The following is a 12004-nucleotide window of genomic DNA, read 5'->3' as shown; positions in this document are numbered from 1 at the left end:
TATATGGCGGATCGGACCCCTCGGCGGGAGCGCCGCCGCGCTCCCAAGCGGCGCACTGTAGCAGTGCGCCACCGGGCCGGCCCACCATGTTGGTTCTTAAACTATGCATTTTTCATTATTTTCTTAGTGTTTGCCCTAGGGATTACATTTACCATCTTAATTTATAGCAATCGAGTTCAAATTAATACTACCTTAATTTCAATTGTATACAAAAGTTTTGTTCCAATATACTTTCATTCCCTTCCCTCTCCTTTTTTTTTACTATTACTGTCTTACAAATGACAGCTTTTATACATTATAAGCCTATCAAGACAGTTCTATAACTATTGCTTTATGCTGTTGTCTTTTAAAATAGGATAAAAGGATTACAAACAAGAACACATTTATAATCCTTTATATTTTTCTATATAGTCACATTTACCAGTGTTTTTTACTTCTTCATGTGGATTCAAATTACCATCTATGATACCTTTTTGCTTGAAGGACTCCCTTTCGTATTTCTTGTAGGATAGAGCTGCTACGAATACCTTCTCTGTCTTTGTTTATTTGAGAATGTCTTCATTTCTCCTTATTTTTTAAAAGAGTTCAACTGGATATAGAATTCTTGGTTTACATTTTTTTCCCCAACACTTTGAGATGTCATCCCACTGTTTTTACCATTTCTGGTTAAAAGAATGCTGTTATAATCTTATTGAGGATAATTTGTACATAATAACTCATTTTTCTCTTAGTACTTTCAAGATTTCTCTCTTTGTCTTTGATTTTCATCAGTTTGACTGTGATGTATGTAGGTGTGGCTCTCCTTGAGTATGTTCTACTGGAGTTCATTGAGCTTCTTGGATGTGTGGATTAATATTTTTAATAAAATTTAGAAAGTTTTTGACCATTAATTCTTCAAATATTTTTTCTGCTCCTTTCTCTCGCTCTTATTCAGCTTGCTCCTCCAACTAAATAATCTCCACCGACCTGTCTTCAAGTTCACTGATTATTTCTTCTGCCAGTTCAGATCTGTTGTTGAGGCCCTCCAAGGGACTGTTCATGTTGGTTTTTTCACTTTTCAACTCCAAAACTTTTAAAGCAAGTTGTATTTTTATAGTTTCTCTTTATTGATGTTCTCTGTATGGTACAACATCATTTTCATGCTTTTCTTTAATTCTCTAGACAGGCTTTCCCTTAGTTCATTGAACATATATAAAGTAGTTGATTAAAGTCTGTGTCTACTCAGTGCAAAATTTGGGCTTTCTCAGGGACATTTTCTGTTGGCTGCTTCTTTCCCTTGTATGTAGCATACTTTCCTGTTTTCTTACAGGTCTCATATTTTTTGTTATTGAAAACTGTATAGTTGAATAATATATTATAACGACTGTGGTGTCAGATATGTTTTTACTGTTGTTTTTCTTGTTGCTATCTATTTCTTTAGTAAGTTTCCTGGACTAATGCTGTAGACTCAGTATTCCTTCTAGTGTATGGTCACAAAGGTCTCTGGTAGCTTTTTTGCTTTAAACGTTCTTGCTTTAATTTTTAATTTTAACACTGGCTTCCTAGGGTCACTCCTGGGTCAGTATAATTTAGTGGTAAGCCAATGATCAGTTAGAAAACTTTCTTAAATACCTTATTTGTATGTCTTTCACTCTTTGCTAAGGGCATTTGTGTGAAAAGGCATGCCTTCAGACTTCTGGCAGTTTATGACAGCCTTAGCTTTCACTTCCTGCTTGTGCAGAGCTATAAGGTCAGCCACTGGTGAGTGAATAGGATCTTTTCTTTTCCCAGGTCTTTCCTGGGTCACCTTTTAAGCCCAGGATCATGTCAGAGCTTTTGAAAGTTCCCTATGGTCATCTAGTTCTCCAAGATTTCCTTTTAAATTCCTGGCCAGAGTCGTCTTTGCCCAGCTGAAGTCATAGTCTAAAATAGCTGTGGTATTGCCACCAGATTGCTATTGCTTCAGTAGCACCCTGGGGATAGGGCTTCCCTACCTCCCTCCTGTGATCTAAGCTCTGAGTCAAATCAAATACCCACAGCACCCTGGAAATAGAGATTTTCGAAGGAGTTGCATTTATTTTGTTTAAATGTTGACTGTGCTCTAGCGGTGATACATTTAATGTAGTTCTAAAAGAGAAATGTCCCCTATCTTGGCTACTAGGCTGTCAACTTTTCATAGCTGTGGTGCCGCTGAGCTGGGGAGGGAAGGAAGATGGGATTACCTCAAGCTAAAATGTCACAGACCTCACTGGGTTACTGAGGTTCAGTAGTGTTTCTTAGACAATTTTCAGTTTGTTCTGTGGCTTTAGTTAATTATCAGAATTTTTAAATGGTTGGTTTTAGTTTTGCCAGTATTACTATTTTTGTGAGACAATAAGTTCATGAAGGTTTTCGCTCTGCCATTCTGGAAGTCTGTCTTCTCTAGGTTTCTACATAGGTTAATGAATAATGGAAAAACAAAAACAAGACAGAAGGGAGCCTCATGCAGAGAAATGCGTTACCCTTACCCTTTCAGCTTTGTTTTTGCTTTTTCCCCATTAGCATCTCTGTCTTTTCTTTCCTGTTCTCTCCAACCCCTCGCCCATGGCTTTTGCTCTGTGATGGTTTAGTGTAATGAGAAGAGTCTTGACTTTGGCACTTGGGCACACCTGGGTTCAATTACTAGTTCTGCAACAGGAAGCAAGATATTTACATTTCTTGAGCCTCAGTTTCCTCATATAAATTGGTGATAGTGGCACCCATCCTTATATACTTGCAATGAAGATTAAATATGAAAACATTAACATGTGTATATTAAACCTGCACATACTAGGTGCACAATAAATTCATTATATAATATGCAATTAAAAAAATTTTGGGCCACAAAACAGTTCTTAATACATTTAAAAAGATTAAGATCATAGGAAATATTGTGATTCTCTGACCACCATAATGGAAGGAAATTTAGAAAATTCATAAGTGTGTGGAAATTAAACAACATTCTCCTAAAAAAAGAGTGGGTAAAAAGAAAAATCATAGGGAAATTAGAAAGTACTTTGAGATAAAAATCAAAGTGCAACATATCAAAATTTATAGGAGGCAGGGCTCATGCCGTACTTAGAGGAAAATTTACGCTTGTAAACACCTATATTAAAAATAAGAAAAATCTCAAATCTGTAATGTAAACTTCTACCTCAAGAAAATAGAAAAAGAAGCGCAAACTAAACCAAAAGCAAATATAAGTAGGAAATAAAGATTACGACAGAAATATATGAAACAGGGAATTAAAAACAATGGAGAATATCGACAAAACCAAAAGTTGATTCTTTAAAAAGATCAACAAAATTTTCAAACCTTTATCTAGACTGAACAAGAAAAAGATAGAGAAGACTGAAATTACTAAAATCAGAAATAGAGCAGGGGCGTTATTACACTATCATTATGGGTTTTTGTGGTGGCAAGTTTCTTTCTCTTTCTCGTTTGCATTTTTGTTCTACCAGTGGACTTTGTTTTTTCTTGTGTATTCATAGTACTGATTATCATTTATCAGATTCCAGATGCAGGACTCCATTGAGGATTTCTTTCAGGGCTGGTCATATGTGTTGAACTCCCGCAGTTTTTCTCTGTCTGGAAAATACACTATTTCTCCCTCATTTCTGAAGGATAGCCTTGCTGGCGATAGTATTCTTGCTGGCAGTTTTTTTCTTTTAGTATTTTGAATATATCATCCCATTTACTTCTGACTTGCAGAGTTTCTGTTGAGAAGTCTGCTGTTGGTCTGATAGGGGCTCCTTTATATGTTACTTAATGCTTTTCTCTTGCTTCTTTTAAGATTCTGTCTTTGTCTTTGAGCTTTGCCAATTTGACTGTAATGTTTCTTGGAAAGGATGTTTTGGGGTTGAATCTGGGGATCTTTGAGCCTCCTGGATCTGAAGGTCTGTGCCTCCCTATATCTGGGAAGTTTTCTGTTATTTTGTTGAATAGGTTTTCCATGCCTTTTCCATTCTTCTCCCTTTCTGGAACACCCAAGCTTCAAATGTTTGTGTGCTTAAGGTTTTCTGCTAGCTGTCTCAGATTTTCTTCATTTCTTTAAAATTCTTTTTTCCTTCCTTTGTCTGCCTGGATTATTTCAAAGAGACTATCTTCAAGATCAGGAATTCTTTCTTCTGCTCATTCTAGCCTGCTGCTTAAGCTCTCAGTTGTGTTTTTTATTTCATTGAGTGAATCTTTCAGTCCCAAGAGTTCTGCTACATTCTTTTCTAAGGTATTAATCTCTTTGTAAATTTCCCCCTTCATATCCTGGATTTTTTTCTCATTTCATTATGTTGTATCGCTGAGTCTTCTCATATCTCAGTGACTTTCCTTAAGATTGTTGCTTAGAATTTCTTTTCAGTCATTTCAAGGGTTTCTTGCTCTATAGGGCCTGGTATTTGAGAATTACTGTATTCTTTTGGTGGTGTCATACTTTCTTGACTTTTTGTATTTATGGTATCTCTTTTGGTGGTGTCATACATTTGAGAATTACTGTATTCTTTTGGTGGTGTCATACTTTCTTGACTTTTTGTATTTATGGTATCTCTATGTTGATGTCTGGTCATCTGGTAGAGCAGTTGCTTCTTTTATTACTTTGGAGTGGGTTTTGAGGAGAGAGACATTCTCTTTCTGATGATATTCCTTGTGTCAATTCAGTCAAGTGTCTGGTGGGCTGCCTGCGTGGTGGCTGTAACTACTCTTGTGGTGTCCAGCTGCTTCTATGGCAGCCATGACTATAGCAGTGGCTGTGGTTGGCCACCCATGTGGAAGTGGTTTTTTGGGCATGCTCTCTTGCCTGCTTCTGGGCAGAGTGTGCTGTCCTCAGCTTCTGCCTAGGACCCTGGGCATGCTCTTTTGCCTGCTTCCAGGCAGAGGGGGCTGCCCTTGCCATGTAATTTTAAGCAAATTATTTAGCCACTTTGAGGCTTGGTTTTCTCATCTTTTAAATAGGAATAACAACATGTGCCTCTTGTATATATGGGACTTGCTTTGAGAATCAAATGGATTTATGTACATTGTAAAATTTATATAGGCTTTGCACTCTGCACCCTACACACATACAGTATATAATGGTTTTTTGTCTATGAAGATAGAGTATTAGGTTCTTGGGTTGGACTCATGGGGACTATGTTTATTTTTTCTTAAAAAATAAATACAAAATGTAAAATAAGTTGCTTTTTATTGGTGGCACCATTTTCCCCCATTCTTTGATAAATATTTTGCCATACTTACCAATTATGTTGCAAATGACGTTTACTGTTTATAGACTTTTGGCTTAATATTTTCTTTAATTATTCAATTTGTGATATAGGCTAAAATAGAAGAAAAGGCCATCTATGAAAAGTGTGGCAGTAAACATATGTATGTGAATGTAGCGATAAATACTCTTAAGAAGCTGAAAAATCAAGGTAATTTCTTTTCAGTTAACCAAATGATAAGATAAAAACTTGTGATTAATACCTGACACTGAATGTATTTTCTTCATTAGCAGATTCATTTTTAGATTTTCAATGGGATGTATTTTTAAAACATTTTCTTTAGTAGAATGTGCAGGTGGCACTTTTGGTTGAAAATAACAGATTATATTTGAAATTGGATGTATAAATATAACTTGATTGATAGAGGTTATCACTGAAATGTTTAAATTTGTTTTTTGTTTTTAGCAGCTGGCTGGCATGAACCCTTGCCCTTGGTGTTACAAGGCCACGCTCTAACCAACTGAGCTAATGGGCCAGCCTAAATTTGTTTTCTGGTTATAAAAATAACTTACCTCTATGGAACAGTATTTCTCAAACTTGTTTTCATTAGTGTCCCCCTTAGAAATCATTTTAGTCATTATTTTTTCTAACACCTCCCCTTTGCCCTCTATCCAATAAAGTTAAGGACTAAAGGATAAGATTTTGTCATAGTATCCAAGATTTTTTTCATTCCTCAAGAGCCAGTTTTGCTCCTGTGAGGGCAGTATAAACCCCATCAAGAATGCATGGCGTGAATTCAAATAATACACAAAAACATTAAGAAAAAAACCAGCTAGGCAACTCTTTTCTTTATTTCTTATATAGACTCTTCTATATATAACTACAGAGGTTATGTAATTTTAATATTTTTAATGAATATACATACTGTTTGTCTAGCTTTTTTCACTGAATAAGGTGAGGTCTGATCAGTTAACCTAGAATCTATGTTAACATGTAGATCTACGTCATACCTTTTAATGACTGTATGATATGCTTTTGTATAGAACCTATGCTATAGATATTCCATTCTCTAGAATTTATAATAGAGATGAACCAAACACATTCGGGTATTTAGAGTGCTTACAATTTTTTCTATTGTAAATTCTGTGATAAGTGTGAACTCTAACCTTACCTCCCACCTGAGCATTTATATCCTTAGCATAAATTCCTGTGCACAGAGAAGTTGGGAGAAAGGGTGTGTGTGCTTAAAATTGGCACATATTGCTAACGGCCTCCACAGAGGGCCTGTCCATTTTCATTCACTCTCAGTGAGGTAGGGTATACGTGTGTTTCTCACGCCTTGCCAAGCTTTTTCATTTATTCTCTCTCAGTGCAAAGGCGTCAGGCAAAAAGGAAGTTGGTCTTTTTTCTTTTTTATTAATTATTACGAGTGAAGTGGAAGACCTTTCTTTTTTCTTTCTCTTTTTAAATTCCCTATTCGCATCCCTCCTCCCCCCTTTTTTAATTAGCCTATTCATCTGGGACAGCCTTTGCATATCACCCTTTTAATGTGCTGCAAATACTTTCTTCAGTTTGTCATTTACATTTCAGCCTTATTTATGAAGTTTTTATTACAAAGAAGTTACTTTCAGAGTGTCATCAATCTCTTACTTCTTGATTTCTAAGTTTTGTGTCATCCTTAGGAAGACTATTCCAATCTCAAGAATGTAAAAACTCTTCAGCCATGATTTCTTAATGGAATTTTTTAATATGCAGTACTTGAAATAGATTTAAGTACATGTATTAAAATATGCAAGGTCTGTTAGGTTACTGTGTTCATGGTAATCTGGCTTTTCCTCCTTTTTATGTTAAGTACAGCACATAGAAATAGAACATAAATGTGTAAGTACACGTTGTAAATATTCCCAGTGAAAACAAAAATGGTTTGCAAGCTATTACAGTTGTGGGAAATTATAATATAAAACTCACTGACTCAAATTTAGACCTACTCTATCCAGCATATAAAATATGTTAGCTTGGGCCGGCCCAGTGGCGCACTGCTACAGTGCGCCGCTTGGGAGCGTGGTGGCGCTCCCGCTGAGGGTTCGGATCCCGCATACAGACCGGTTCCCGCTCACTGGCTGAGCGAGGTGCGGGCGCAACACCGAGGGTTGCGATCCCGTTGCCGGTCCCGGTCCGGTACGGGCGCGACACTGAGGGTTGCGATCCGTTGCCGGACACGAAAAAAGACAAAAAAAAAAAAATATGTTAGCTTGAGCAAATATGAAGTCCTGACCTTTTTAGTAGTTTGCAAGATTTAACTTTTTTTTTCCCACTTGGAATTGATTGATTATGAAGATGTTTGGTCTCACATGTTGGGTACTTGTTTTAAGGTAAAAATAAATATTTTACTGTGCTAGAGAGCTTTTTATGTTCTATATGTTTTTATGAAACATAAAATAATTCATTATTTCAAGAGAAGTTCTTGTATCTTTTAGTTGAATATGGAAGCAGTAATGACAAGACAACTGGAAAGTATGAAAAGAAAGATGGTAAGCTCACGGTGATAATAATTATGATAGGCCCTTGTCATTGCCACCTTAGGGAGAAGGAATTTGTTATAATGCAGTTATTAAATTGTGTTTATGAAGGCTCAGCTGTATCCTATGCATATTTGATGTCCTTTTAGAAAATTAGTAGAAATAGAAGGAAAAAAAGATCTTTTACATAAGCAGTATTTAGATTCCATTCTCAAGCTTTTTTTTTTTGATAGCTAACGTATAGCCAGTCAGCAAGAGCAATGCTTTTCAAACTTTCAAACTTTACATGCATTTGAATTATCTGGGAATCTTGTTAAAATGCAGATTCTGCTTCAGAAGGTCTGGGAATGGGCTCATACCCTGAATTTATAACAAGCTCTCAGGAGCAAGAAGCTAGAGGAAAGGAGTTATTTGGATTTGGTTGTATTTTGAATAAAACCAGATGGTAGGGCTTCTCCTCTAATAAAGCGTTATATATAAGAATTGAAACATATTAGAATATATGTTAGAATATGTTACATATTCTAATCTCTCAATACTTCTCACAGAAAAGAACTTTTCCTTTTACAAAAGGGTCTGCCAAAGATTGTCTAGCAAATTCTGCTAGAGTTTTTAGTAAGAAATCAGAGAAACTTTAAAAATAATCCATTAGGGCCGGCCCGGTGGCGCACTGGAGAGTGTGCCGCTTGGGAGTGCGACAGCGCTCCCGCCGAGGGTTCGGATCCCATGTGGTGACCGGTTCCCGCTCACTGGCTGAGCGCAGCACGGGCGCGACACCGAGGGTTGCGATCCCGTTACCGGTCAGTAAAAAAGACAAAAAGGAAAAAAAAAAAAAAATAATAATAATAATCCATTAGAGTGAGGGAATCTGGGTCTGGAGTGATGATGTTGGAAGGGAATCCTTGAACTTTAACTCTTGCCACATGAGAATCGTGATGTTTCCCTTCATGGTTCATGCTTGTAAGCTTTCGTAGTATCTTCATCTGGGTAAATATTAAGAGCCACTAAGCATAATTTGGAACCAGAAGACTTGGGTTTGTGTATCAACTGTGCTGTGTGGCTTTGGTCACGTGTCTTCACTTTTCTGAGCCTCACTTTCCTCATCTGTAAAAGTGATCTCAATACACTTGTCTCTCTGGGTTAACGTAAAGTTTAAATCAAAGTCCTGTGCTCAATATGCACTAGCAATTACTGATATGATTCCTCCTTTCTCTTTTCTCACCCAAAGCACATGATGTCAGGTGGTACAGGGAACAAGATTGATATTTGTTGTTGTTGGATGATGGATATGAAGACCTGGGATTCTTTTAGGCCAATACCTTACTTAAAGTTAGTTGGAATCCTAGCATTTGAGATCTGGAAGGGTTAGTAGACTCTAACCTTACCACTACATAAAAAAGAAAAAAATGCTATTTAAATTTTATTAAGCACCTTTTTTTTTTCTTAGTGCTCACAGGAATTATTCTCTACAGACATCTTAAAGACTATCTTCTAACTGAAGAACAGTTACGTGAAAATAACTACCCTCAACCAAAGCCTGACAAACCAGGAAGTGTTCTTTTAAACCCAGGCATGACAAAAACTCTTGTAAATGATGGTAAGTACATGAGACCAAAAATTACCCTTTCTACATGCTAACACTAGAACCCCAGGAATCTTAGCGTTCTGATATTTCTTAATGGAAGTAAAATTTGTGGCCAGCATAATTAAACCACTGATAAAAGCGTTATTGAGTATCATTTTATTTCCCTTTCCATTTCACCTCATTTCCATTATCTAGGTGCTTTATTTATGTATCTGTTTTATTAAAACCTCATAGCAGCTATTTCAGGTCAGTACTGTTATTACGCCCAGTTATACAGATAAGGAAACTGAGGTTCAGAGTGGTCAAATGACTTGCCAAAGAGGTGGAAGAGCCAGGATCTGAACCCAAGGAGTCTAACTCCTGAGCTCCTGCACTGTGCCACTGTTCATATACACGGCACAGCCTTTCATTATGAATTCTTATGAAAAGATTGATAGTCTTATTATTTTGCATTTTCTCCAGATACTAGGCACAGTTAGTTAACATGTTCATCTCCAACGAGAGAGAGAGAGAGAGAGAGAGAGATAGAATGCTTAACAACAGAGCTGTCAAGCCTGAGATTGGAGTTTGAAATACAGTTATGTTTCTTACTGACTGAAAAATATTTATCTTCATCATTCATATCTTTAGAACGTCTCTCTGGGGGTTGTTTTCACCCTCTGCTGTAGCGTTTTTGTTTTGTTTTTTGAAATCCCCTCAGTGGGAGGCAGTACGCTCAGCAGTTAAGAACGTGGACTCTGAGGAGAAGTCAAGCAAATGACTCTCCCACCCCCAAGTTTCTTCATTCTGAATAATGGGAATAATGGTAACTGCTTCATCAGGTTGTTGTGAGAATCATTAAAATAATGCACGTGAAAGTGCTTGGCACAGTGCCCTCTCGTTACCTGATCATGATAGGCACTCAGATTGCTATCATCATCATCATCATCATCAGATCCAGTCTGAGGGTTATGGATAAAAAACCAAATATTCATGAGTGGGCGCCAGTGAAAAGACCAGATATACTCTCAAAAGCATAACCTACAGGTTGCTATGGGAGACTCTGAAAGGGAAAAATAAGAAAGACAAGGCTGCTGTTTCAAGGAGCTATGATGTGCTAGCGCTGATGACTGATCAAGTTGGCTACAGTCTCACTGTGGTGCTAAACCGCAGTTGCCTGGCATTGGGCTGACTCTGGAGGTGGGCAGGCAGCAGTCCTGGTGCAAGCAGCATGTCACCGGCAAACACTCCTCTGAGTGATCCTGTTACTTTTCCTGTTACGTGCGATCATGCTGGGCATGTGCTTGCTCCAGGAGCAAGAGTACAAAGGCAGGTCTCCACGTTCGGGTCCATTTTTCTCTTCTCTCCCATCTCATCATGACTAATTTGACTTCATCTTTTGTTTCAGCTTCTAAGATCTGTTGTCGATGTGGGAAAATATATGGCCTGACTCCCTCAGGCCAACACAGTTGGGTAGAAGAATGTAACTACCACTTTGGCCAAGTTTTGAGTCATAAAGGCAAGTATTTGGTAGTTCTCTTTCATTTATTTGACCAGCCAGTGCCAGAGCTGTTCAGAGAAAAGTGGAACGAAGTGTTCAGTTCAATATGTGTTTGTTAAATACCGTCCAGTAAAGATACCCTGTGTCAACCCTAACGTCTCAATTACCGATACCTGCTTCCGACCACCGCGTATCTTACCTTGCAGCTCATTGGCTTGAGAACTCTCAGGCTATGACAATCCTTCTGCCTTTGTGGGAACTCCAGTCAATCAGCTGCCTCCTGACTCACCTCCTTACCACACGCCAGTATTACAATAACTTCTTTTTTTTTTTTTTTTTTCCTTTTTGTCTTTTTTCGTGACCGGCAACGGATCGCAACCCTCAGTGTTGCGCCCATACCGGACCGGGACCGGCAACGGGATCGCAACCCTCGGTGTTGCTCCCGCCCCTCGCTCAGCCAGTGAGCGGCCGGTCTGTATGTGGGATCTGAACCCTCGGCGGGAGCGCCGCCGCGCTCCCAAGCGGCGCACTGTAGCAGTGCGCCACCTGGCCGGCCCAATAACTTCTTTGCTAATAGCTTCAATTCCTTGCCCCTCCCCACCTGGGCTCCCCTCACCACAGCGTTCTCACGTCAGAACCCAGCCCTGGGGAGCTGGGCCGTTGCTCCCAGCTGGATTTGCCTGTCCCTTCCCCTTGTATTTCTGTTCATAGAACCCAAGTGGGTCATCAGTGTGTGACTCTGGTTCACTCAGTTCCCACCTTCCACCTTGGCCGTTCCATATCTTCTCTTCTCTTGCCTGCCCAGTCTCAAGCTCCTTTCTGCAGGTGATCTTGACTAACACCTCACTGGGAAAACAGAGCCTTTGGGAAATAATGCCCTGCTCTTCCCACCACTAAATTCACCAGTGTCTAAACCATCTGCTTTTGGGGGTACAGTGCAAGAAGAATCCCTGTTCCTGTCAAAGTTCCTTTCTGTGTGCTCTGCCTCCTGTCCCCTCGCACCTACTCAGGGACTCACCAGCCGCTCCTGCCCCATAAGATCAGCTGCTTCCTCAGCTTACCGTTCTGGTATCTCCCATTTGTTTAAGCAAACAGAGCCTCCCCGGCCCCAGCTTTCCTGCTGTGCAGCTGCTCTCACGTCTCCCTCTGTTGCGCTTCATAGTTTCTTCGCAGTGTTGTCTGCACCAGCTGCCTTTTTTTTTTTTTTTTTTTTTTTTTTTTTCCCTTTTTT

General features: G+C 38.8%; 1 protein-coding gene across 4 annotated transcripts in view; it reads left to right on the top strand.

Annotated features, from left to right (window-relative positions):
• The window catches only part of LOC103588262 (putative exonuclease GOR-like protein), a 43282-nt gene that overhangs the window by 18301 nt on the left and 12977 nt on the right, over positions 1-12004 (top strand). For 3 of the 4 annotated variants that reach the window (XM_008569908.1, XM_008569906.1, XM_008569907.1), the window contains 4 exons: positions 5303-5399; positions 7667-7720; positions 9156-9305; positions 10681-10791. In XM_008569908.1, coding sequence (XP_008568130.1) covers positions 5303-5399; positions 7667-7720; positions 9156-9305; positions 10681-10791 — 412 coding nt within the window. The remainder of the gene's footprint in view (positions 1-5302; positions 5400-7666; positions 7721-9155; positions 9306-10680; positions 10792-12004) is intronic. The other variant, XM_008569909.1, reaches the window with a different exon arrangement.

The sequence above is a fragment of the Galeopterus variegatus genome, unplaced genomic scaffold, assembly GCF_000696425.1.
Source record: "Galeopterus variegatus unplaced genomic scaffold, G_variegatus-3.0.2 Scaffold543, whole genome shotgun sequence".
Classification (NCBI taxonomy): Eukaryota; Metazoa; Chordata; class Mammalia; order Dermoptera; family Cynocephalidae; genus Galeopterus; species Galeopterus variegatus.
The sequence above is the reverse complement of the archived record's forward strand: the minus strand, read 5'-3'. Positions and strand labels throughout refer to the sequence as shown.